At 47.1% G+C, this 22883-nt stretch overlaps 1 protein-coding gene across 1 annotated transcript; it reads left to right on the forward strand.

The window, feature by feature from the left end:
- The first annotated feature begins 681 nt into the window (after positions 1-681).
- On the forward strand, positions 682-22303 carry PALM3 (paralemmin 3). Its single transcript, XM_043977996.1, has 7 exons — positions 682-737; positions 12488-12536; positions 13850-13930; positions 14210-14346; positions 14877-14961; positions 19874-19919; positions 20708-22303. The coding sequence occupies exons 1-7, from the start codon at positions 682-684 to the stop codon at positions 22264-22266; spliced, it is 2013 nt and encodes a 670-aa protein (XP_043833931.1). The 3' UTR covers positions 22267-22303.
- The last annotated feature ends 580 nt before the right edge of the window (positions 22304-22883 follow it).

A 22883-nucleotide genomic window follows, 5' to 3' on the forward strand; every position in this document is an offset into this window, starting at 1 on the left:
AAAAAAAGAAAGAGAAAAACAAAACCTTTGTAACAAACATGCATAGTGAAGCCCAACAAATCCCCACATTTCCTGTGTCCAGAAATGTATGTCTCATTCTGAATCCTGAGTTCATCATCTCTCACTCTCCTATCAGGAGTAGGGTAGCAGGCTTAATCACTGGTCCTCTGAAATCATCATTGGTCATTACTTTGATGGGAGTTCTTAAGTTTTTCAAAGCTATCAGCTTTTTGTTGTTATAGTAGAAATTGTTCTCCTGGTTCTGATCACTTCACTCTGCATCAAATCATACAAGTCTTCCCAGGTTTCTCCAAAATGATCCATTTCATCATTTCTCACAGCACATGTCCCATTATATTCATATACCATGGTGACTAGTCACCACTGACGTGCCTGTGCATGACTGTGAGGGTGTGTGCACAGGATGGCGGTAGCAGCAGAGGGAGGCAGCTGGTGGCTGGTAAATAATTCATCAGGACAGCTGATAGTGCCTCCCCAGGCCCGCCAGCCAGCTCTGGCTCAGGCCCCCCTCTCCCTTCCCTTCCCTCCCTACTTCCTTCCGCCCAAACCAGCCTGACCAGCTCTCCTGGTGCCCGCAGCAGCCCCCCCCACCCCCACCTGTCGTCCCCAACCTCTCCGGGCACCTGCTGCCCAGCTGGGTAGCCCAGCTCCACAAGCAAGATGGCCCTACAGAGCCAGGGTTTACCCCCCAGCGGGTGGACCCCAGCAAATCCAATGTAAGTACCAGGGGTTGGGAGAGGGCATGGGAGTAGAGCAGCTCAAAGGGGTAACTTACCTAGGCTGCAGTAGGAGGGGGTGTTGTGGAAAGAGCACTGGATTGGAAGTCTGAGGACATGAGTTTAAATTCCAGATTGGCCACTGACTCAATGTGTGACCTTGGGCAAGTCACTTAACCCTGATAGACCCTAGTTCTCTCATCTGTAAAATGAGGGGCCATACTTGATAATTTCTCAGATCCCGCCAGCTCCAAATCCTGGGACCCCACCTAGCTAGGGGGCAGTCCCTCAGGCAAGCAACTGCCCCCTGGTGGAGGTTGCAATCGGCCCCAGCCTCTAGGGCCCTGAGCAAAGAGGACCCCACCCCCACCCAGTGGGAATATTACAGCCCTGAACTGCCCTTTTAAAGGAGACAAATGCTTCAACCCCCAAGCAGTCATTTGTCCCTGGGAAAAAGAGAGGAATCTCAGGGCCTCCTTCCCCATCGCCTCCCCCTTTCTGGACTCTGATAGAGACTATTCAGGAGTCATGGGTCTTGGGGGCAAAGTCTGGGCTGGAGGTGGGAATGTAAGCCAGCAATGCAGGATAAGGTCCTTTGAGAAGAGAAGTCAGTGAGGTGGGAGGGGCTAACCCCTCCCCCCCCCCCCAGGGCTACTAGGTCAGGACCCCTGGGATTCATGGGACTCCAAATAGACTAGGAACTAAATAGAGAGGGAAGAGACATGAAAAGCAGGATAGCAGAAAGAACCCCAGATTTTGGAGGAAGAGAAACTATATCTGACTTCCCACTTACTGGGTGTATGATATGAGGCAACTCATTACCTGTCTCTGGGCCTCAGTTTCCTCCTCTATAAAAAGATGGATTGGGCTAGCTGATCTTTCTGATTCATTGAAGCATGAAATCCTATAAACTCTGAGTAATCCATGGGTTCATAGAGCCCCTTTGCCTATATCCCCTGGCCCTGGACTGAATGCAGCCAACAGCTCCTCTGCCCTCCCTTGACCTTTCAGCCCCTGGACTCCTGGTTGGGGGTAGGGGAGGGCACAGGGCTTGAAGGCTCCAGAGAGGGCTCCTCCCAGGCCTGCTGAACCCCTGGATCGGCTACCTGCATTATTCACCATCTAGAAACCTAGTTGCTAAGCAACAGGGAACCTGATCACCCCAGCAGGGAACTGGCAGGGGAGATCAAGTCCCCGGGGGAGTCTTGTCAGGAGGGAGAGGGCCCCCCACAGGTACTTACCTAAGAGGAAAGGCAGCTCTGAGGAGAAGATCCAACTCCTTCTGCTTAGGGCCACCCCACCCCCATATAACCTGGGGGAATGCAGCCAGGGACCCTATCCTGAAAAGCAGCAGAATCTGGTAGAAAGAACAATGGGTTGGAGTCAAGGGAGTGGGTTTGAATTCCACTTCTGTCTGTTCCTTATTACCCATGGGACTTCAAGCAAGTCTCTCTTCCTAGGGGGCCTCATTGTCCCTCTGTAAAATGGGGGGAGTTGGACTACGTTATCTAGAGCAGGGCTTCTTGGCTTTTGTGTGTGTGTGTGTGTGTGTGTGTGTGTGTATGTGTGTGTGCGCGCGTGTGTGCGTGTCCTAGACTCCTTTTGGCAGCTTGGTTGTGTCTAGGCACTCTTTTTCTCAAGATATTTTAGCAGCTAGGTGGTACAGTGGATAGAGCACCGGCCCTGGAGTCAGGAGCACCTGAGTTCAAATCCGGCCTCAGACACTTAACACTTACTAGCTGTGTGACCCTGGGCAAGTCACTTAACCCCAATTGCCTCACCCCCACAAAAAAAATGTGTAAGATAAAATACATAGAATTACAAAGAAAATCAATTATATTAAAATAAAGATGTAATGTTTCCCTTCCAAGTTCCCCCTTGCAATTTATCCATGGTCCATGGACCCCAGGTTATGAACCCCTCATGTAGAAGGCCCTGTGACTGCCTTCCTATATCTTCCTAAGGGAGCCTGCCAAGGTTCCTTTGTCCTCCAGAGCTCACTGGAAGGATAGTCAGTGACTCCAGTGTTCCTATGTACTTCCTCAGGAAGGTCTAGTCAAGTTTTCAATCATGAGAATGAGTATGATATACTAAAAGAGTATGGGATTTTGAGTCAAAAGGACCTGAGTTCAAATGCTGACTGTTACTTACTAGCTGGATGACCTTGACCAAGACACTTAAACACTCTAAGCCTCAGTTTCCCCATCTATAAACTTAAGCATTTGGATTAGATGACTCCTAAAGCCCGTTACAACTCTAAACCCTTTGTGCCAGGGACATTCCTGGGGAGAAGGGAAGCAACAAGTCCCATCCCACCCTCCCAATCTTCCCCACTGGGTAGGGTCTACCCTGAAAGCTTTGACTTCTAGGGGTAAGGGAAGAAGCCATCTCTCCAAGTTGTCATGGCAACAGTGAAGATTTGGGCTCTTGAGAAGAGGCAAGGAGGTGTCTATAAATCCACAAGCTTATCCTGTAAAAGCCTGTCAGGATGGAGGGGGCAGCCTCTCAGTCCAGGAAGCAAACAGGTTGATATTACAAAGCCAATGGGTATAGGGGCTAGGGTCCCTTCACCTTTAGGGCTCTGAACATAGAGTCCAACATACATCATGCTAGTGGTGTTCCTAAGACCCAGGAGTTCTGTCGAGTAGAAAGAGTACTGCCCTTAGAATCAAAAGATTCTGAAACCCTGGATCTATGTATGTATTTACTAGCTGTGCTACCTGGGTGAATTCACTTCCTGACCTCAGCTTCCTCATTTGTGAAATTAGAAGACTGGACTAAATTATTTCTAAAAATCTTTCCAACTCTGATCAGAGGGTCTGTAACCAGAATAAGCCTTGAAGTCATCCAACACACTTTCTTCTAGGCACCAACAAGTGGCTGTGTTGGGCCCACAGATACCCAGAGGGGATGAAAAACAGTCCCTGACCTCAAAGAGCTTGCTCACATTCTCCTGGAGAGGTACAACAAATCAGTCAGTCAGTCAGGAAACACTGACGAAGCTCACAGTCAAATGGGGGAGACAATGTACAAACTATGTGCAAAGGAGCTATATGCGGAATAAATTAGAAATAATCAGCAGAGGGAAGGTATTAGCATTAAGGGGATCTGGAAAGCCTTCCTGTAGAAGGTGAAATTTTAGCTGAAAGTAAAAAGAAAAGCATGTACATGATCATTTGAGGAGGAAGGCTCATAGGATCCCAATTTAAGAGATGGAAGTGACCTTAGAGGTCACTTTGGCAGAGCATTGAGGGTTAAGTGACTTGCCCAGGGTCACACAGCTAGTAAATGTCAAGGGTCTGAGATCAAATTTGAACTCAGGTCCTCCTGAATCTAGGGCTGGTACTTTATCCATTGCACCACCTAACTGCCTGGTCTTTGACTTCTAATTCAAATACCTTAGAGGTCATCTAATCCAAAGATGTCAAACTCAAATAGAAACCTGGGGCCACTAAACAGTACTGAAGGTTATGTATTGACTTGGAAAACCACAAATTAACATTGTGTGTTGTATTATATTTTTCTCTATTTTATTAAATATTTCCCAATTACATTTTAATCTGATTTGGCCCACTCTCAGAAGTGCTGTGGGCTCTGTGTTTGCCACCTGTCTAGTCCAACATCCTCTTTTTTTTTAAATGAAGGACCTGAAGCCCAGAGAGGTTAAGGGACTTACCCAGCAACACAGGGGTAGTAAGTGGGAGAATCAGGATTCGAACACTGGTCCTCTTATTTAACATCCAGTGTCTTTTTCACTGTACCCCATTTCTTCACACATAAGAGAAATTATGTTGCTTGACTATTGGGTTTCCCACAGGAGGTGAGCTGAGCCTTCAAGGAAGGTTGGGATTTTAAAAGGGGAATGTATCAGGTATTTGGGACAGGCTGTGCAGTGTCCCCAAGGTTAGAAGGAGAATGTCATGCAACAGGAATGATCATTAGGCCAGTTTGGCTAAAACTTAAAGTGAGAGAAAGGCAGCAATCAGAAATAAACCTGGAAATATAATCTGGGGAGTACAAACTTGTAAAAGGTTTTCAATGTAAGACTAAAAAGTTTGTATTTTATGCTAGAGCCAATAGGGAGCTACTGAGGAGCCTTGGAAAGAGAAATGGCCTGGTCAGAATTGTTCCTTTGAATAAGTACAACAGCTAGCATTTATATAGTGCTTTAAAGTTTTCAAAGTGGTTTAGAAATATTTTCTCATTTGATCCTCACAACAACCCTGAGAATCAGGTGCTGCTATCATTATCCTCATTTTATAGATGAGGAAACTGAAAGCACAGAGAGGTTATGACTTGCCTGGAGTCACATAGCTAGCAAGTATCTGAGGTCAGATTCAAACTCAAAACTTTCTGACTCTAAGTCCTGTGTGATATCTACTGTGGCACTTAACTAATGGTATTCTGTCGATGAGTGGTTGGAGTTGAGAGCAGGACATACTGGAAGCCAGAAGTCCAATTAGGAGGCTGTTGCAATAGCCTAGATGAAAGGTGATGAAGGCTTGAACTAGGGTGTTGGTCATAGGAGAGGAGAGACATGGACATATATGAGAAAAGTTGTGAAAGTAGAAAGAAGACTTGGCAACTAATTGTTTAAGAAGGATGAGGTGGGAGGGAAGCATTAGGGATGTTACTGAAGTTATACATCCCAGTGACTTGAGAGGAGGTGGTACCCTTAGTAGAAATAGGGAAAGAGGCAGGCTTAGGGGAAAGAGAATGAGTTCCTTTTGTATATGTTGAGTTTAAATGCCTGTGGGACATCCAGGTGGATATGAGACTGGAGCTTATGTGAGAGACTAAGGCTGGATATATAGATCTGAGATTCAACAGCATAGAGTTAATTGAACCCATGAGAGGTGATGGAATCATTGGGGGGGGGGAGAAAGAGAGAGAGAGAGAGAGAGAGAGAAAGAGAGAGAGAGAGAGAGAGAGAGAGAGAGAGAGAGAGAGAGAGAGAGAGAAGAGTAGGACCCAGGACAGATCCCTGAAGGACACCAATCATTAGGAATGGGACATGGATAATGATATGGGCATAGGAGACAGAGAAGAAATCAAACAACCATGTTTGTTTCATTTTATTAATACTTTCTTTATTGTTGCTTAAAAAAAGACAGGGCAGCTAGGTGGCACAGTGGATAGGGCACCACCTAGAGTCAGGAGTACCTGAGTTCAAATCTGGCCTCAGATACTTCCTAGCTATGTAACCCTGGGCAAATCACTTAACCCAAGTTGCCTCCAAAAAAATAATTTAAAAAAGACAGGTCTTAAAACTCTCCCCCCTCCCTAATAAAATCCTCCTTTATAACAAAGAAATATATTTAGGCAAAAGAAACAAACACTAACCATATCTGATGCTATATGCCCTATTCAACACCCAAATCCACCACCTTTTTACTAAACAGAGGGATGGGTGTTTCATCATCAGGTCACTAGAGTCAAGATTTGGTCATTTCATTGATCTAAGTTCTGATGTCTCCTAGTTCCTTTCCTTTCCATTGTTGTAGGCATTGTGAATATTGTTTTGCTTGCTCTGCTCTGCATCAATACAAAGAAGTCCCTCCAACTTTCTTGGAATTCTTTACTTATTTTTTGTCAGTTAATCAGTAAATATGCATTTATTAAGCACTTACTGTGTAGCAGGCACTTTGGTAAATGCTGGAGATAGAAAGAAAGGCTCTCAAGGAACTCACATTCCAATGGGAGAGACAACATGTAAGTTACAATACATATATTTATATAAACACGCAGAGAGGTGAAATATAATCAGATAATCTCAGGGAAGAAGGCCCTTGTAATTGGGAGGATCATAAAAAGACTATGATAGAAAGTGAGATTTAAACTGAGCCTTAAAGGAAGCCTGGGAAGCCTGGAGTCAGAGGTAGAAGGAAAGGCGCTCTAGACTTGGGATACAGCCAGTAAAAAGGCAGAAGTTCAGGAGATAGACTATATTGTGGACAGAGAAGTGCATGGAGCCCTAGGTAGCCATATTGTAGTGTATGTGGAGGGGAATAAAGTGGAAGAAGCCCAGAAATATAGGAAGGGGCCAGATTGGGAAGAACTTTAAATGCCAGAGGACTCTATGTTTGATTCTGAAGGTAATAGGGAGCTGCTGGAGTTCACTGTGTAGGTAGCCCAGTGGATAGAGCTCTGGGCCTGGTGTCAGGAAGACTCATCTTTATGACTTCAAATCCAGACTCAGACACTTATTAGCTGTGTGATCCCGGGGAAGTCACTTCACCCTGTTTGCCTCAGTTTCCTCATCTCTAAAATGAGCTGGAGAAGGAAATGGCCAACCACTCCAGTATCCTTCCCAAGAAAACCCCAAATAGGGTCATGAAGAGTCAGACACAACAAAGCAACAACAACAAAATGCTTTAGGAAAATCACTTTGGCAAATGAGTGGAAGATGAATTAGAGCAAGGGGACTTCCCACAGGAAGACCAATAATAAAACTACTGTAGTATCCCACATAAGAGACATGTACCACCACCATGGTGGTTGTGTGAACAAAGAGAAGGGGACACATAGAAGAGATGTGAAGGTAGAAAGGACAGGATTTGACAGCACATTGGATGTGTGGGATGAATGAGCATAAGAAGTCTAGGATGAGGAGCAGCTAGGGGGCGCAGTGGATAAAGCAACAGCCCTGGATTCAGGAGAACCTGAGTTCAAATCCACCCTCAGACACTTGACACTTACTAGCTGCGTGACCCTGGGCAAGTCGCTTAACCCTCATGGCCCTGCAAAAACAAAAACAAGAAGTCTATGATGACACATACCAAGGCTTCTAGCCTATTTGACAAAAAAGATAGTGGTGCCCCTGATAGTAACAGAGAAGTTTGGAAGAAGGGAGAGTCAGAGGAGAAGGTGATGAGCTCTGGTTCAGACAGTTGGGGTTTGAGATGCTTACGGAGTAGCCAGTTTAAGAACTCTAAATCCATCATAGGCATAATTTCTTAGAGCATAGTAATATTCTACTAGCTTGGATACCACCATTTGTTTAACCATTCTCCAAATCGTGGGCATCTACTTTTTAAGAAGCCCTGGCCTAATGAGCAGCTGTGAAATTGTGGCTCAAAAAGGAGCCGGGGGGGGGGGGGGCAGCTAGATGGCGCAGTGGTAAAGCACCAGCCTTGGATTCAGGAGTACCTGAGTTCAAATCTGGCCTCGGACACTTGACACTTACTAGCTGTGTGATCCTGGGCAAGTCACTTAACCCCCATTGCCCCGCAATTGCCTGGGGCTCTTCCGTCTGGACTCTCCTGGAGAGTGGAACTAAAATGCACTCTCCCTTTGATAGATAGGTGAATATAGGTCTCTTTCTCTCTTCACCAAATTCTTATTCTCCTTAATAAATGCTAAAGCTTCTAATTTATTGGCGGCCACTCATTAGATATTTTAGACAGACTACCTAGAATTTCAACCCCTTACACACTGAAAGAAGGTGGACCAGGCATAGGGAAGTAGCAGCCCCACAGAGCCTTTGTCTGGGAGCCTGGTAAGGCTGCTGGACCCAGGGACAGGTGCTGGTGGCAGGTCTGGGCCTGAGGGTGGGCTGCAGAGCCCTTGGTATCATTGGTGGTGCTGGTGCTGGTGCTGGAGCAGGAGCAAGGGTTCTCCTTGAGGGTGCTGTCGGGAGGTCAGCCAGATCCCCAATATGCCCCTGGCCTCTGGTACTGAAGCAGCCCAGCTCGGAAGTAGAAAGCACAAACTTGCCTTAAAGAGCCTGCTGGGGAAGCTAAGGGTCTGGGCACAGGCCCTTTGTCTCCCTCTCTGCCCAGAGCTGTTTGTCCATAGGAGTGGGTGTCTTCAGCCTGCACAGAGATGGATCTTCCTGTGACACTGACCAGGGGTGTTCGTGCTTCAATCAGAAGCCTTTCCTATTCCCCAGCTAATAGTGTCTTCCCTCAATCACTTTTTTGGGGGCGTGGACTGTCAGACCCGAGCTTCCAGCCAAGCCTTGAAGGTTTTGCATTCTTTGGAGTTTTCCGAGGGAGGGAGGTGTGACTCCTGATTGGTGGAGCGAATGCTGACAGTTTGCTGCAAACTCAAGTGAGGGGTGGACTTGGCTAGAGCTGCTTGGGGGAGAGTCCTATGTGGTTCCAGACTTGAGGGAGGGAGCAGTCCCCAGGAGTGGGGCGATAACCATCCTCTTCTATACAAGCAAGGCTTTTTCTGCTCCCTGCCTCCCTGTCACCTCTTATTGACTTTGCTATAGATGCACGTGCACTTCATCCATAAATTAGATGTTGTGTCCCCAGTGCCTAGCAGACGATAGGTGCTTAATAAATGGCTTTTGGTCTGGCTACTCAGGGAACTCACTGAGCGCCTGATGTTTTTTGGTTTTGATTTTTGGTTTTTTTGTTTGTTTTTTTGGTGGGGCAATGGGAGTTAAGTGACTTGCCCAGGGTCACACAGCTAGTAAGTGTCAAGTGTCTGAGGCTGGATTTGAACTCAGGTCCTCCTGAATCCAGGGCCAGTGCTCTATCCACTGCGCCACCTAGCTGTCCCCAATAAATGGTTTTTAAAAAGAAAAAAAAGGAGACTGGGTAGGGAGGGATATATAGATCTGAAGATCATCTGTATAAATAGGATCATTGAACTCACGAGAGCTGGTCAATTTTCCAAATGAGAAAGAATAGAGTGAAAAGAGAATAGAGCCCAGGAAGGAGACTTGGGAGGCACTAGTGGTTGGTGAGTATGATGATGAACAATCGGGAAAGGAGACTGAGGAATGATCAGAGATCTAGGAGGAGAATTAGGAGAGAGGTCTATGGGGAAAACCCAGAAAAAAGAGTGTCTAGGAGGTGATCCACAGTAACAAAGGCTGCAGAGAAGTCAAGAAGGATAAGTGGGGAGAAAAGGCTGTTCAGTTGGCCAAATTCATCTTCTTGATGAGAACAGTTTCAGTGAAATGATGAGGTCTGAAGACAGATTGCAAGAGGGTATAGAAGAGTATGAAGGGCAGCTAGGAGGCACAGTGGATAGAGCACCGACCTTGGATTCAGGAGGACCTGAGTTCAAATCCGGCCTCAGACACATAACACTTACTAGCTGTGTGACCCTGGGCAAGTCATTTAACCCCAATTGCCTCACCAAAACCAAAACAAAACAAAGAAAAAACAAAAACAAAAAAGAGCATGAAACAAGAGGAAATGGAGGCATCAAGAAAAGGGGAGGAGATTTATAAGATGATAGCTGATGGGCCTGGTATGGTCTAATGCCTAGTTGCTTAAACTGTGGGTTGTGACCCCATATGAGGTCCCATAACTGGATATGGGGATCATGAAAAATTTGACAACCATAAAAGGTTATGTATACCTATTGTATATACCTATATACCCAAGGTCACATAAAAATTTATCAGGCAAAAAGGGGTCACAAGTGAAAAAAATTTAAGCCCTGGTCTAATGAGGATTTAATAAGAATGGGGATGTGTTTGTAGTCAGCAGAGAAAGAGCCAGTAGATAGGGAGATATTGAAGACAAGAGAGATTGGGAGGGGGCAGCTAGGTGGTGCAATGGATAAAGCACCAGCCCTGGATTCAGGAGGACCTGAGTTCAAGTTTGGCCTCAGACACTTGACACTTACTAGCTGTGTGACCCTGGGCAAGTTACTTAACCCTCATGGCCTGCAAAAGAGAGAGAGAGAGAGAGAGAGAGAGAGATTGATTGAGAGATTGGGGAGCATAGAGGGGAGGCAATTTGCTGGAGAAGTAGGTAAAGAACAGGATCTAAGGTCCTGTAAAGGAAGGGACCACATCTTCATTCAAGACCTGAATAAAAGAGGAGATAGTAGGAGGAAGATGTCTCAATGAGGTGAGATTAGAAGGAAGATAGAAGGAGAAATATCAGCAAATATCTTCAATTTTTTCTTATGGCACAAAAATATTCCATTACATTTTTATATTACATCTTGTTCATCCATTTCCCTAATGAATGAGCCCCCACTTTGTTTCTAGTTTTTAACGATACAAAACTACTTCTATGATTATTTTGTTATATATAGGACCTTTCCCTCTGTCTTTGACTTCCTTGTGGTATATACTATATATACCTAGTAGTGATATTGCTGGGTCAAAGACTGTAATCAGTTTAGTCATTTTTCTTCAATTCAATCCCACAAATATTTATTAATGTTTTAAAAATAAACTTTGTTGATATCTTTTGTTTTTATAACACCTACATTTCCCAAGATATCCCTTACCTTCTCCCCAGTTATCCATTATAACAAAGCACAAAAAAGAGGATGGGGGTGGGGAATACAGCAAAATAAGCCACTACATCAAAAAAGTCTGATATCATCTGGAGTGTTCCACACCCACAGTCTCCCTACCTCTACAAAGAAGAGAGGAAGATACATTCTCATGTCTCTTCTTTGAGGCCAAGCTTGGTTAATTTCATTGCATTTAATTTACATAGTTTTGTTGCTGATCTTTTCATTAACATGCTTTTAGTCATTGTATATATTGTTTTCTTGGCTCTGCTTACTTCATTTTGCATCATTTCCTATAAGTCTTTCCATCTTTCTCTATATTCATCGTAGGCATAATTTCTTACAACATAGTAATAGTCTACTAGCATTGTATACCACCATTTGTTTAGTCATTCTCCAAGTCATGGATATCTAATTTGATTCCAATACTTTTCTATGCTACAAAAAGTGCTTTTATAAACATTTTGATGCAGATGGGGCTATTCTCTTTGTCATTGATCTCTTTGGGCTAGATGCCTAGTAGTGCAATCTCTAGGTGCAAGGTGTAGACATTCTGGTCACTCTCCTCCCATATTTCCAAATTGCTTTTTCCCAAATGGCCAGACCACTTCATAGCTACATCAACATGTATAGAGTGCCTGTCTTTCCACACAAACCTTCTAACGCCACTATTTCCATCTTTTGTTTTCTTTGACAATTAGGCATAAAGTGGAAGTTCAGAGTTCTTTTGCTTTGCATTTTTCTTATTGGTGGTGAATTGGAATGTAGTTTTCTATGTGGTTCGATAGATACTCCCTCATTTTTTTTTTTAGTGAGGCAATTAGGGTTAAGTGACTTGCCCAGGGTCACACAGCTAGTAAATGTCAAGTGTCTGAGGCCGGATTTGAACTCAGGTACTCCTGACTCCAGGGCCAGTGCTCTATCCACTGCACCACCTAGCTGCCCTCCCTCATTTTTTAAAGGAAGAAAATGACGCTTAAAGAGTTTAAGTAAATTGCCCAACATCACACCCTAGAAAGTATGACTAGGTATTGTGGTTTGTGAGTGTGATGATGAACAACCAGGAAAGGAGACTGAGGAGTGATCAAGAAGCCAGGAGGAGAATCAGGAGAGAGATCTATGGGGAAACCCCAGAAAAAAAGAGACTGTCTAGGAAGCAATCCACAGTATCAAAGGCTGCAGAGAAGTTAAGAAGGATGTGTGGAGAAAAGGCCATTCGATTTGGGTCTGCGTTCCGTGACCTTCCCAAATCCAATGCTCTTTGTACTATATGTTGTCCTTCCTGCCTGGAGCTCTGACTAGATTTAGAGGTTGAGACCCCACACCTCCATTCTCAATTCCAAAGACAGTTATTGGCTAGGCAGGGGAAAACAGTCAAGGAGACTTTGGCTAGCAGGGCCGAGACTCGAGAGTTAGGTCATTCAATTACGGAGAAAGGGTAAGGGTTGAAGTCATGAAACTCCCATCTTCCATCTCCCGTCCGCTCCCCACCTCCCCGCAACCTTGCTCCTACTTTTCTCCCCATCTTTCTGCAGGCCCATGGTCGAGAGCGCCCTCTACCGTCAGCGGCTGGAGGTCATTGCTGTAAGTGACCGAGCGCGCTCTGGCCCCTCCCTGAGCTTCTGGGACAGTTCGAACCCCGCTCTCTGCTCCCCTCCGCGAATCCTACCTCACGCCCTGAGCCCGGGACTGCAGCCTCTGCCCGCGCCCGGTCCCCATTCCCATTCCCACGGGACTCTGTTCCCCATCCCCTTCTGGGGGAGTGGGCTGAGGCTGGACGGACTCACCTCTGGAGCGAGTGAGCGAGCCGTGCCTCCGGCCCCAAAGTGCACCCCCTCCCAATCTCCCGAACCTCCACCTCCTTTCTCGCAATCTCCTACTTCTCCTTCCTGTCCCCCCAATAATCTCTCTCTTCATTCCTTTAACCTCCCATTCCATATTTTGAGGTTCTCTGTCCTCAGTTCCTGTTTTCTTTCCCCAAACTCCATCTCACACCTTGTCCTAATCGTGCCTATCTCAACACCCAAACTCCCATCTTTCCACACCCCGATTCTCCCATTCTCTCAAATCTTCCTCATCTTGTCGCCGAGTTCCCCATCCATCTATACCGTACTTTGTTCATTCCTCCGTTCCTCTGCTCTCCGTCTCTTTCCCCCATTTCCTCTCTGAAGGACCCCCTCCCTTCTCTCCATCCTCCTGTGCTCATCACCATATTTCCTTCTCCCTGTCCCGTCCCTTATCGCCCCATCCCCTGATCTGCATTTCCCCAAGTTCTCTATTCCTCATCCTCTCCTTTTCTTCATCCCCACACCCTGCTGTCCCCCACGCCCCGTTTCCATAGTCTCTCAGTCTCCCGCCTCTGGCAAAGAGCCGCAGGATCCGGCCCCGGGGCGCGGCCAGCACCACCCCTTCCCCTCTCCCTCACCCCCGCCCTCCCTTGAACTGCTGAGTCAGCGCCTCCCAGACCACCCCCTCTTCCCCCGCACCCACAGGAGGTCTCAGCTCCAGACAGTAAGGGGTGGGGGGTGGGGGTCTTTCCCCACTCCACCTCTTCCCAGAACCCAAGTAGGATTTCCCTGTCCCCTGCCCTGCCCCTCCCTCACCCCCAGCCCGAGGCATCTCGGTTCCAGGCATCCCAAGGGAGCCCCTCAGAGGCAGAGGGAAAGGAGGGAGCCGGAGAGGGAGGCGCAGGCTGGAGCTATCCCTTGTCCTGCCTCCGCTGCTCTGGCTAGGCTGGGCTCTGTTAGGCTCCACCGGGCTGAGATGGGCTAGGCTGGACTGGGCTCTCTCTCTCCTGGCCTGGACTGGGTTGGTCTGGGCTTGGACTAGGCTGGGCTGAGCGGGGCTGGGCTTCTCAACTGGGCCGCCACAGCCCCGACTTGCTTCGCTCTGAGCAGGAGAAGCGGCGGCTTCAAGAACAGATCTCCGGAGCGAGGAGGGAGCTAGAGGAGGAAAAATTGAGAGTGCAGCGACTAAAGGTGGGGAGAGTCCTGGCGGTCCCAGTCTGACACCCAGTGAAGGAGGGCAATAGTGGAATGTCCCTACCTTAGCGGGGTCAATGAGGGAGGGCGCAAAAGAGAAAGGTCTGGCCCTGTGGGAGGGGACAGAGGGAGAGAAAGGGGTGTAGGGGTGGGAAATTTGGGGAAGGGTCTGTGGGTGGGGGTAATCTGTTCCAATCTGGGGGGGAGGGGGCGGGGAGAGGTAGCTGGTCCAGTCTTTGGCTGGGCTCTCACCTTCCTCTCCTGCCTTCCCCCAAGAGGAAGTCCCTGCGGGAGCGATGGCTGATGGATGGGACAGCTGAGGGACCCGAAGGCGCTGAGCCAGAGGCGGATCCCCATTCCCCCGAGGGCCAGGCCCAGGCCAGAATCCAACACTTGGAAGACAGTTTGTTCACGTAAGGGTCTGGGGGAAGGGCTCTGTTATTAAGTGCCCACCTGGCTCTTGGGTTCCTGTTCACAACTGGGTCCTGCCCCTTTCTTTGGGAGATCAGAAATAGAGGTGCATTGAACTAGAATAAAAGGATGTGGGCTGGGAGCCAGCTTTACCACTGACCACCTTGGGCAAGTCCCTTTCCTTAACTTCTCTCCCCTCCCTTTCCCTCTCCTTTCTCTTTCCTTTTCCTTTCCTTTCCCTTCCTCTTTCTTTTCCTTCCCTTTGCTTCCCTTCCTTTCCTGTCTTTCCCCCTTCCCTTCCATTCCTCTTCCTTCCCCTTCCCCTTCCCCATCTCCTTCCTTCTCTTTCCCTTCCCTTCCCTTTGCCTCAGTTTCCTTATCTTCAAAATTAATAAAATTAATATGAAGATGGGTCATCTGAGGCTTGGCTCTGGGATGCTGGGAGGGGAGGCCGGACACTTGGGTCCTATATTTTGGAGGGGGGTGGTTGGGAGACCAGATTCCTGGCTTCTAGCAGCAACCTCTTCCCCAGACTCCAGTCACAACTCCAATTACTGCAGAGCGCATCGACAGGTGCCCAGCACAAGACTTCTGCCTGGCCCACCTGGCGCCGACAGGTGAGAGGGAGAAGGGTGTAAAAGATGTCTGTTCTTTTGAGGGAGCAGAGAAGGGGTAAAATATTCCAGGTATCTACTAGACTTGTACCCTTTGAACAGCAGTGAACAGGTGGAGTGGAAAGAGCACTGGATTAGGATTCTTCCACTAATAGCTGTGTGACTTTTTGTTTCCCTTCTCTGAACCTCAGCTTCCCAGCCTATAAAATGTATGCAATGGTCAGGATCCACAAAGTTCTAACTAAGCTAAAAATTTGCGTAGAGATAAATATAAAGTCTTGCACTTGGGTTCAAAAATCAACTTCAGGGGCAGCTAGGTGGCGCAGTGGATAGAGCACTGACTCTGGAGTCAGGAGGACCTGAGTTCAAATCCAGCCTCAGACACTTAACACTTACTAGCTGTGTGACCTTGGGCAAGTCACTTAACCCCAATTGCCTCACCAAAAAAAAGAAAAAAGAAAAAAATCAACTTCAAAAGTACAAGATGGGGGAAGTGGGGCAGGATAATAGTTTATCGGAAAACAGTCTAGAGTCTTTTAGTGAGTGGCAAGGTAAAGACTAGTCAAGAGGAGAAGGTCCAGCAGCCAAAAGAGCCGATGTGATTTGGGGTTGCACTAAGAAAAACATGGTATCTAGGAACAAGATAGTCCTACTCTACCCTATTCAGACCACAGTGTTTCAGTTCTGGGCAATGAATTTTAGGAATTTCACTGGTAAGCTCAAGATCACCCAGAGAAGAGCGACCAAGATGGTGAATGGCCCCAAGATAATACAATATAAAGACCAGTTGAAGGAACTGGGATGTTTAACCTGGAGAACAAGAGACTTAAGCAATGTGCTGCTAGTTGGTGTTTAACAACTGGTTCTCCAACTCCATGTGTATGTATATGTGTGTGTATACATAAACATATATACCTACAACTCTTTATTTATTTATTTTGGTGGGGCAATGAGGGTTAAGTGACTTGCCCAGGGTCACACAGCTAGTGAGTGTCAAGTGTCTGAGGCTGCATTTAAACTCAGGTCCTCCTGAATCCAGGGCCAGTGCTTTATCCACTGCGCCACCTAGTGACACCTCCTTTTTGTGCTACAACTCATGTTTAATCTGAATTATTGACATTTCTCCATCATTTTTTTTTTGTTATTTTTTTTTGTGGGGCAAAGAGGGTTAAGTGACTTGCCCAGGGTCACACAGCTAATAAGTGTCAAGTGTCTGAGGCTGGATTTGAACTCAGGTCCTCCTGAATCCAGGGCCGGTGCTTTATCTACTGCACCACCTAGCTGCCCCCCATCATTTTCTTAAGACTAGAAATCAACAAGACAACAAATCAATCCCTGATTTGTAGCATTTGCTCATTTCTGGGGTGCAGATGTTCATGCTGAATATTTACCAATAAGCTTTCTAGTTGCACTGGTGCCAGAACCCCTCTGCAGGTATTGGGGTCTTCAAGCATTTGAAAGGCAGTTACGTGGAGAAGGGATCAGACTTGTTCTGATTTGGCTCCAGAGGACAGAGGTTGGTGCAATGGGAGAAGGTTGTGGAGAGGCAGATTTCAGCTCAGATGTCAGGAAAAAACTTCCTAACAATCAGTTATCTAGAAGCAAAACAAGCAGCTTCAGAGAAGCATATTGATGCTCAATAGGGATCTCCAAAGACATTTAATGACTCCTTCTCAGAGATGATATAGAAGAGATTCCTAGTCAGGACTGCCTCTTCTCCCCTCCTCATTTCATATCACTTGGACATCCTCCCCTACTCTTTCCTTCCTCGTCCCTTTCTCACATGAAGTGATTAGATTGCCCCTCTCCTTTCCAAGGCATCCCATCTTCTCTGACAGAATGCCCCCTCTATCACCCACAGTCCTTCACTAATCTTCAGTCTTTGCCTGTCTACTAGTTGCTTCCCTGCCATCTACAAATACACCAAGTTCTCCATCCTTAAAAAGCTTGAGGTGCCCATCTCTACTTTCATCTTATATCTCTCCTTCCACAACTGGTGCATCCACTTCCTCCCCTCTCATTCTCTTATACAATCTGCAGTCTGGCTTCTGATTCCGTAATTCAACTGAAACTGCTTTCTCTAAATTGACCAATGAGTTGTTGGTTTTTGCTGAGGCAATTGGGGTTAAGTGACTTGCCCAGGGTCACACAGCTAGTAAGTGTCAAGCGTCTGAGGGCAGATTTGAACTCAGGTCCTCCTGACTCCAGGGCTGATGCTCTATCCACTTCACCACCTAATGGCTTTTTCTTGATCCTCATCCTTCTTGACTTTGCTACAGCTCTTGATACTGTCACCCTGGTCTCCTTGATACTATCTTCCCTCTAGGTTTGCATGACATTTTTTCTCTCCTGATTTTCCTTTTATCTGTCCAACATCTTCCCTTTCTCCTAACCCACTAACCATGGGTACTCCTCAATACTCTCCTATATGCTTCTCTCTCTCTCTCTCTCTCTCTCTCTCTCTCTCTCTCTCTCTCTCTCTCTCCTTCTCTCCTTCTCTCCCTCTCTTCTCTTCCTTGGTGATCTCATCAATATCCTGAATTCAATTATCATCTCTATGATCTGTAATAGTCTCAGATCTATTTCTCCAAACCCTAACCTTTCTCTTGACCTCCACTCTTACATCACCAACAACCTAGTGGTCATCTTGAATGGATGCCACATGCTGTCACATTCAGGATGTCCAAAACTGAACTCATTATTTTGCCCACCCAACTCTTCCCTCTTCCTAATTTTCCTGTCATTATCAAGACCACCATCAATCTCCCAGTCATCCCAGGTGGCACACTTGACCATGTGATCTCTCTCACACTTCATACCCATTTCTGTGGCCAAATATTGTCAATCCTACCATCACAGCAGTAGCCTACTTTCTGTTCCTCAAATATGACCATGTCTTTTAATTGGCTATCATGTATGCACAGAATTCTCTTGTTACTTGTCCATATGCCTCCTGGCTTCATTCAAGTCTCAGCAAAAATTTACCCCCTGCAACAAGTCTTTGCTCATCTTTATCAATGTTAGTGCTTTCCCTCTGATACTACCTCCAATTTGCCCTATATATTGGTATAAATGGGGCAGCGAGGTCACTCAATGGAATGAGTGAAGGAATATGAGTCGGGAAAACCTGACTTTGACTCTTGCCTCAGACAATTACTAGTTGTGTGACTTAGGCAACTCACTTAACTCTAGCTTCACTTTCCTCATCTGTAAAATGGGAATAAAAGTAGCATCTATCTTACAGGGTTGTTGTAAGAATTGAATGGGTTAACATACATAAAGTGTTTAGAAAACCTTAAAGTGCTATATAAATGTTAGCTATAGATTCTGTATGGATATAGTTATTCATGTGTGTTCTCCTTCTCTAATGTGAGCTCCTTGAGGGAGCATCCCTGGTCTGTAACACAGTGCCTGGAGCAGAATAAGCACTGATTAAAGGTTTGTTGACCTGACCCCCTGGAAGGCTCTTCAAAAAGATTCTGTGGCACTGACCACAAAGATCCCTAGGTCCTGTGGGCTGATTCAATGTCCTTATGCTCAGGTCAGATTAGCAAGAGATGCAGGAAAGGCGACAGGAGTCAGAGAAGGAGAAGGTCATTATGTAGGTCAGGGAAGATTGTCAGCAATCAATTCACAAGCCTTTGTGGAGTGCCTGCTAGGTGCCAAGCACAGGGCTAAGTGCTGGAAATAAAGAGACCAAAGTATCTCTGCCTTCATGAAACTTGCATCCTAACTTAGGGGACAACACGTATGGATATAAGTGCCTACAGATATTGACAAAATGAATTCAAGGTAAGTCTGGCAGGGAGAGCGCTAGGGGCTAGGGGAATCAGAATGTCCACATGTGGGAGGCAGTTCTTGGGCTGAGTTTTGACAAGCCTATCAGTTAATAAGCATTTATTAAGGGTCAAATATATACCAAGCACTGCATTAAAGCACTGGGGATAGAAAGAAAGCTGGGACTTAAGATGGTCCTTGGAAGGTGGGGAGGGCTTGATCCTTAAGGCATCTTTAGGGTCCTTAATTTAATTTAATTTAGGGTCCTTTTAATTTAGTCCTTAATTTGTTTAGGCAGAAGTAGTAAGGTAGAGTAAAAAGAGCCCAGGACTTAGAGACTGAGGACCTGAGTTCAAGTCCTGATTGCAATTTATAATCTCTGTGGCCTTGGACAGTCCTCTCTCTGGATTTTAGTTTCTTTATCCACAAAAGGAAGAAGTTAGGTTAGGTGACATCTAAGTGCGCTCTCGCTCTCTCTCTCTCCCCCTCCGTATGTGTGTATGTCTGTCTCTGTGTGTGTCTCTGTCTCTGTCTGCTTCTGTCTCTATGTCTTTGTCTGTCTAAGTCTCTGTGTCTTTGACTGGAGCAGACACTTGTTAAGTTGGCATGGAGAAAGGGTCATAAAGAAAACACCAAAACCAGTGTGTTTGGACCAGAGTATTCGAGTATGAAAATAGGGAGGGATGAAGATGGAAAGATAGGTTGAACCCAGATGACAGAGGTCCTTGAACACTAGGATGTGGAGTTTGAACTTGATCTCAGAGGCAGTGGGAAGTAATGAAATAGAGTAATGGTCAAAATGAGGCTCTAGCAAGATGAGCCTGATGGTTGAAGTAGGAAGAATTGGAAGGGAAGAGACTGGAGAAAGGGAAATGAGTTTGGAGGCTACTAATGGTCTAAGTGAGAGGAGGTAAGGTTCTGAATTAGGAGGAAGTAGGCACAGTGGATAGAGCACCGGCCCTGGAGTCAGGAGTACCTGAGTTCAAATCCGGCCTCAGACACTTAACACTTACTAGCTGTGTGACCCTGGGCAAGTCACTTAACCCCAATTGCCTCACTAAAAAAAAAAAAAAGGAGGAAGTAGGAACCAGGGTGAGAGACCAAGTTTAACTACAGGGTTCTATCTGTCTTCCTTTAGGTATCCCGATCTCTTTCTCAGACTGCCATGGAGTCAGGCCCTGAAGGTGAGTGTCTTCATGCCTCTTTTTGTGGGAACCACCCTGGGTTCTGATCCCAGCTGGCAAGGGTCAGAGTTCCCTAAGATCTGACCATGGCCTAAACAGGCTGTTCAGAGTTTTTAATCAGTAAATTGGAGGAGAGAAAACATGTTGGATGATAGTCAATATCCAAATAGGCTAGAATGATGGGTTTATTCTAATAAAATGGTATTTAATAAAAATATATATAAGATCCTATACGTGGGTTAAAAAATCAACTAAACAAGGGTAGAATGTCAAGACTTAGCTAATAATATCTAACACACACATACAGAGTTATTGGCAAATATTTAACAACCAGCTTCCAGGAAAAAAATATATATGTTCTCAGGACATACTTTTAAATTTAATTTTCTAAGGAGAAATGAGAGCTCTTTCCAAACACTTCAAGAACTGTCCCATATAATAGGGATCAGACTTCTACTTAGCTCCAAAGGGCAAAACTAGGAGCAATGTGGGAGGTTGCAGGAAGATTAGAAGAAGGAAAAAACTCAAGCCCAACAACTTCCCAGCAACTGGAGCTGTCCAAAGTAAAGTAGGTCCTCTCAAGAGAAAATGAGTTCCTCATTGCTGAAAGTTTTCAAGCAGGGATCGATGACTACTTGTTGAGGATGTTTTAAAGGGACTTCTTATTCAGGTTCATCTTGGGCTAGATGCCTTCTGAGGTCCTTACTCAAGATGAGACTCTGTGGAAGGCAGGAGTAGATATCATGTCCCTGACTCACTCTTTAGGTCTTTCCCTTTTCTGCTTCTAGGCAAGGAAGACCTTGAAAAACGAACCTCCCTACCTGTTATGCCAGCAGTCTCCATGCCTGATCCCTCTACCTCAAGGATCCCCAAGGAGCTGGGTGGAGAGGGAGCCACAACTCCCCAAGCGCCAAAGGAAGAGGAGGTGTCCACGGCAGATACTGTCGAGGCCAATGGTCCATGCCCAGCACCTATCCCTGTGGAACTGGAGTCGACCCAGAATCAGGTGGACAGAGCCGAAGACAGGGATCCAGGTGCTGGGGATGGGGTGGACAGCTCCGGGGTAACAGTCCAGGGACCAGGCATAGTAAAGGTGGAGTGGGATGGGCTGAGGTTTCTAGAGGAAAGTTCCAGGGAGGCCCCCACATGTCCAGAAAGGAAGAAGGCAAAAGAACAGGAGGTTGAAGAGATAGTCTTAGAGGTGATAGGGGACCACCAGGTGACAGAAGAGCCGGAGCTTCCTCAATGGATGACCAAGGACAGGAGGGTCCAGGAGGTGGAGGATATGGTCCTAGAGACAATAAAGAGCCGGTCAATGATGGAAGCCCCCGAACTTCCAGAGTGGGTGACCAAAGACAGGGGCGTTGTTGAGGTCGTGTGGGAGGGATTGGGGGGAATCGATGGTAGTGACATGGGGGACTCAGAAGAGATGGCTAGAGAGGAAGCAACAACAGGCAGCCTGGCTAGCCCAGGGCTGGAGCCCAAAGAGCAGGGCCCCGGGGGGAGTCCTGAGTTGGGAGACCAAGGAGAGGGCTCCTTCATCTGGGTGGAGAGGGTGCTCATCACTGAAGACTGGGAGGAGGTACTGGTGGAGGAATCAGGAGGAACTGCCAAGAAATCAAAAGAAGGTGAGGCAAGGGAAACTTTGCAGCTGGGGGGAGAGGAGGAAGGGGAGAAAGAACAGCTGGAAATGGAGAAAGAAGGTGAGGAAGAGAAGCATTTGGAAACAGAGAAGCTGGGTTCAGAAGGTGAGACAGAGGAAGTCCTTCAGAAGGATGGAGGGAGAGAGGAAGTAAAAGGGAATGAGGAACAGCTTGGGGAAGAAAAGGAAGGCGAGGGAAAACAGGGAGACGCAGAGGAGGAGGCAGGGGGAGAGAAAGAGCTTGGAGTAGAAGAGGAGGAAGAGAGAGAAGAGCTAGGATCAAAGGAGGAGGAGGAAGAAGAGGAGAAGGAAGGAGGGGTAGAAAAAGAAATGCCAGCAGAGAAGGATCCAGAAGAGGAGGGGTCTGACTCTGAGGGGAAGGCGGAGCAGGAACAGGAGGCGAAGCAAGCTACCCAGAGCGAGACGGGCCCAGAGCCTCAGGCTGAAGAAGCCACATCAGCCCCCGGTGGGCCGCAGGCCCCAGCCACATCCTCCGAGCAGCTCCCAGCCCCTGAAGCAGGGCCGCCAGAACGCCAGCCCCTGCTGCAGCCAGCCGTGCGCACTGCGCACCCTGCTACGCGTACTGCACACCCCGCTAGCCGCCCCGTGCCCACCTATGCACCTGCCCAACGGCCTGAGCCTCCACCCGACAGTGAGCAGGCCAGTGGCTCCAAGCAGACATGCCAGTGCTGTGTAGTGATGTGAGCCACCCCTCCAGCCAGCCCAAAGACCTTGTGGAGGCAGGGGGAGCTGGGGGGAGCCAGGCTTCCCCCTCCCTTCCTGACCCTGACCCAATCAATCTCACAGCTACCTCGCCCTCCCTTCCACCCTGGGCACAGCCATGGGGGGAGCCACTGCCCAGCCCAGCAGGAGTCAACACAGGGCCTAGGCGCCAGCCACAACAACCTCAGCCCAGGCAGGGCTCCGGTGGTCCTGCTGCCCTTTTGGCCCTCACACGCTGCCTCAGTGATCCTAGCCTTTCTCCTTTTCCTCCCCCAGCCCCAGTGATGCCCCCAATGATGCCTTAATACTTGAAAATAAAAAGGAGAACAAAATGACATCGAGAACTCTGGATTTGGGGGTCAGAGAATCTGGGTTCAAATCCCAACTCTGTCACTTTCCACTGTCTGTATGGCTTAGTCCCATCCCCTCTCTGGGGCTCTAAAATGAAGAGGGGGTCCTAAATCATGGTGACATGGCAGCACAGTGGAGGCTGCTCCTCACTAGTCACGTGGGTCTCAGTTTCCCCATTTGGAAAAGGAAACCAGTAGGCTAGACTAGGCTGTGTGCAGGGGCCCTTCCAAACCTGAATCCTTGGCCCT

Source organism: Dromiciops gliroides, chromosome 1 (assembly GCF_019393635.1).
Source record: "Dromiciops gliroides isolate mDroGli1 chromosome 1, mDroGli1.pri, whole genome shotgun sequence".
Lineage (NCBI taxonomy): Eukaryota > Metazoa > Chordata > Mammalia > Microbiotheria > Microbiotheriidae > Dromiciops > Dromiciops gliroides.

Bases quoted from the DNA above. Each gene is read 5' to 3' on its own strand.
- PALM3 (XM_043977996.1), top strand. From the start codon at position 682: ATGGCCCTACAGAGCCAGGGTTTACCCCCCAGCGGGTGGACCCCAGCA. The intron at 738-12,487 runs GTAAGTACCAGG...ATCTTTCTGCAG, and splicing joins TGGACCCCAGCAAATCCAAT to GCCCATGGTCGAGAGCGCCC. The intron at 12,537-13,849 runs GTAAGTGACCGA...CGCTCTGAGCAG, and splicing joins AGCGGCTGGAGGTCATTGCT to GAGAAGCGGCGGCTTCAAGA.